This window comes from Cebus imitator, unplaced genomic scaffold (assembly GCF_001604975.1).
Source record: "Cebus imitator isolate Cc_AM_T3 unplaced genomic scaffold, Cebus_imitator-1.0 Scaffold629, whole genome shotgun sequence".
NCBI lineage: Eukaryota > Metazoa > Chordata > Mammalia > Primates > Cebidae > Cebus > Cebus imitator.
In genome coordinates, this window is record NW_016107944.1 from 773,575 (window position 1) to 776,628 (window position 3,054).

Genomic DNA, 3,054 nt, shown 5'->3' on the forward strand with positions numbered 1-3,054 from the left:
TTTTAAATAAAACAGGGTCTGTAATTCACTACACAGATAAGAGATCATTTTCCATTAAATATTTTGTTTCTTAAGTGCAGGTATACATAAGCAAGTGAAAGTGATGCAACCCACAAATAGTCCTAATCCAAGTGTTAGAGAATTTGAGTTTAGTTGATGGGTCAGCAAACTACAGGCTTCAGGTCAAACCTGGCCTGCTGCTACTTTTTATAAATAAAGTTTTACTGCAACACAGCCACACTCGCTCACGCACAGCTTTACACTTCCCTGCAGCAACACAGAGTAGTTACAATAGGCCATATGACCTCCAAAGCCTTAGGGGCAACTTTTATGTGACTCATGAGGTTTCTTTTTCTTTTTCTTTTTTTTGATGGAGTCTTGCTGGAGTGTAGTGGCACAATCTCAGCTCACTGCAACCTCCACCTCCTGGGTTCAAGCGATTCTTCTGCCTCAGCCTCCCGAGTAGCTGGGACCACAGGCGCGTGCCACCATGCCCGGCTAATGTTGTTGTATTTTTAGTAGAGACGGGGTTTCACCATGTTGGCCAGGATGGTCTCTATCTCTTGCTTGTGATCCGCCCGCCTCGGCCTCCCAAAGTGTTGGGATTACAGGCGTGAGCCACTGCGTCCGGCCTTCTTTTTCTTTTTTAGTATCAAGTCTTGCTCTTGTCGCCCAGGCTGGAGTGCAATGGTGCGATCTCGGCTCACTACAACCTCCGCCTCCTGGGTTCAAGTGATTCTCCTTCTTCAGCCTCCGTAGTAGTTGAGACTACAGGCACCGGCCACCCCCACACCCCCGGCTAATTTTTTGTATTTTTAGTAGAGATGGGGTTTCACCATGTGTTAGCCAGGCTGGTCTGGAATTCCTGACCTCTGGTGATCCACCCACCTCAGCCTCCCAAAGTGGTGGGATTACAGGTGTGAGCCACTGCATCCAGCTGGGGTTTCTTTTTTAAATAATAAAAATGTGACTTCAGACAACTTGAAACATTTTAGGAACTGAATGTTCGTAGTAAGAAAGAAATGTTTTTTAAGGCCCAAATTTGATGTGTTTTAACCTGACCACACTTCCTTTTTTTTGAGATGGAGTTTGCTCTTGTTGCCCATTGGAGTGCAATGGAGCAATCTCGGCTCACTGCAACCTCCGCCTCCCAGGTTCAGGTGACACTCCTGCCTCAGCCTCCCAGGTAGCTGGGATTACAGGCATGTCTCCACACTTTATTCTGCTCTACACCATTCCAGGGCTAAATCAGTAGATCCGAGTCCAAATTCCCATGAGAGGAGAGGCCCTGAACATAATCAAAATGTAGCTATCAGTTTACCTGAAATGCTTTGAGAAGAAACAGTGGGAAAGCCTGCCATTTGTCTCTTAAAAACTGTTAAATTGAGAAAAGCCATCTCAAGACTACAAAAGTGCAGCCCACACTAAGGGATAGAAGGTGCTTGTGACACCACCTGGGCAACCCGGCAAAACCCATCTCTATCAAAAACAACAAAAAAACAAAAAATTAGCTGGCTGTGGTGGTGCTTGCCTGCAGCCCCAGCTACTTAGAAAGCTGAGGTGGGAGAATCACCTGAGTCTGGGAAGTTTAGGTGAGCCATGATCGCACCATTACACTCCAGCCTGGGTGACAGAGACCCTGTCTCAAAAAACGTGAAGTGCTAATGGCATCTCGTAATCCACAATTCATATTCTCACTAATATGCATGCTAATTTTAATTTTAAAAATTAGGTTATGCCTTATGGACTCTCCTACCTTTTATTTATTTATTTATTTATTTATTTCCATACAGCCAGGGTCTCACTATGTTAAGCAAGGTGGTCTGAATTCCTGGCCTCAAGCAATCCTGCCTTGGCCTCCCAAAGTGCTAGAATATTACATACAAGTGTAAGCCACCATGTCCAGCCCTTTTTTTTTTTTTAAGACATTGATAACAACTTTTAGATTTTTTTTTTAGATATGAATGTGTCAATGAATTAAAAAAAAAAAAAGGCCGGGCGCAGTGGCTCACGCCTGTAATCCCAGCATTTTGGGAGGCCGAGGCGGGTGCATCACGAGGTCAAGAGATCGAGACCATCCTGGTCAACATGGTGAAACCCCGTCTCTACTAAAAGTACAAAAATTAGCTGGGCATGGTGGCATGTGCCTGTAATCTCAGCTACTCAGGAGGCTGGGGCAGGAGAATTGCCTGAACCCAGGAGGCGGAGGTTGCGGTGAGCCGAGATCGCGCCATTGCACTCCAGCCTGGGTAACAAGAGCGAAACTCCGTCCCAAAAAAAAACTTTCAGATTCAAATCTTCCAAAAATTCCTAAAATCTAACTAGTTCTGTTCACAATGAATGTGCTTAGTAAAAACTTTTTAGAGGAGAAAAAAGTGATACAGATGATACATTAATGTTCAAGCAATTTAAAACAAAAAGGTAGATTTAATGCAATAACAATAATCTGAGGATAAATAAATCCATGACAGACTTTAAAGTTTGCAAATCTGTTTCCTTTCTTTGCAGAGAGAATGGTTTTCTGAAAGCACATAGGACTGAAGATGTCAAAACAAAACTTAATTTCTTAATAAGCAGGTGACACAGGCTTGGTCCTCTCTGCTGCCCTCCAAACGTTTGCCATTGGCCAAGATGGTAGTTTCTCTTGTTTAGCTCAGGATGGATGTTAGTTTCAGGAGTAACTGGATGGTTTGTTTCCTGAATCATCTTCTTGTGAGCCCATACTCTGTAAAGGGAAAGTGAAGCTACGTATTTATGTTTGCCTTTATCTAGGGTTCTCCAGCAGCCCAGTAAGCACACCAGCTACCCGGTCCCTCCCAGAACAAAGCCACCCTGTGAACAAGGGCCGGTAATTCAGGAACCACCCTAAGCATCCCTAAGTGTACTTCCAGACCGTCGCTTGAAAATGCCCTCACTAGGATTTCTCCATGATTGTATTTCTTGAAAGGTTTTCAAGAAATATTTAATAACCTGAAACTTAGTTCCTGTGCCTGATGTGACAACATCCCTCCTTCTCCACCCAGTCTACTTTTTTTTTTTTTTTTTTTTTTTTTT

General features: G+C 43.7%; 1 protein-coding gene across 9 annotated transcripts in view; it reads right to left on the reverse strand.

Moving 5' to 3' along the window:
• Positions 1 to 2,398: 2,398 nt before the first annotated feature.
• Positions 2,399 to 3,054, reverse strand: part of COPS3 (COP9 signalosome subunit 3) — a 33,999-nt gene continuing 33,343 nt past the window's right edge. For all 9 annotated transcript variants that reach the window (XM_017517372.2, XM_017517369.2, XM_017517375.2 and 6 more), the window contains one exon: positions 2,399 to 2,725. In XM_017517372.2, coding sequence (XP_017372861.1) covers positions 2,672 to 2,725 — 54 coding nt within the window. In that variant the 3' untranslated portion in view covers positions 2,399 to 2,671. The remainder of the gene's footprint in view (positions 2,726 to 3,054) is intronic.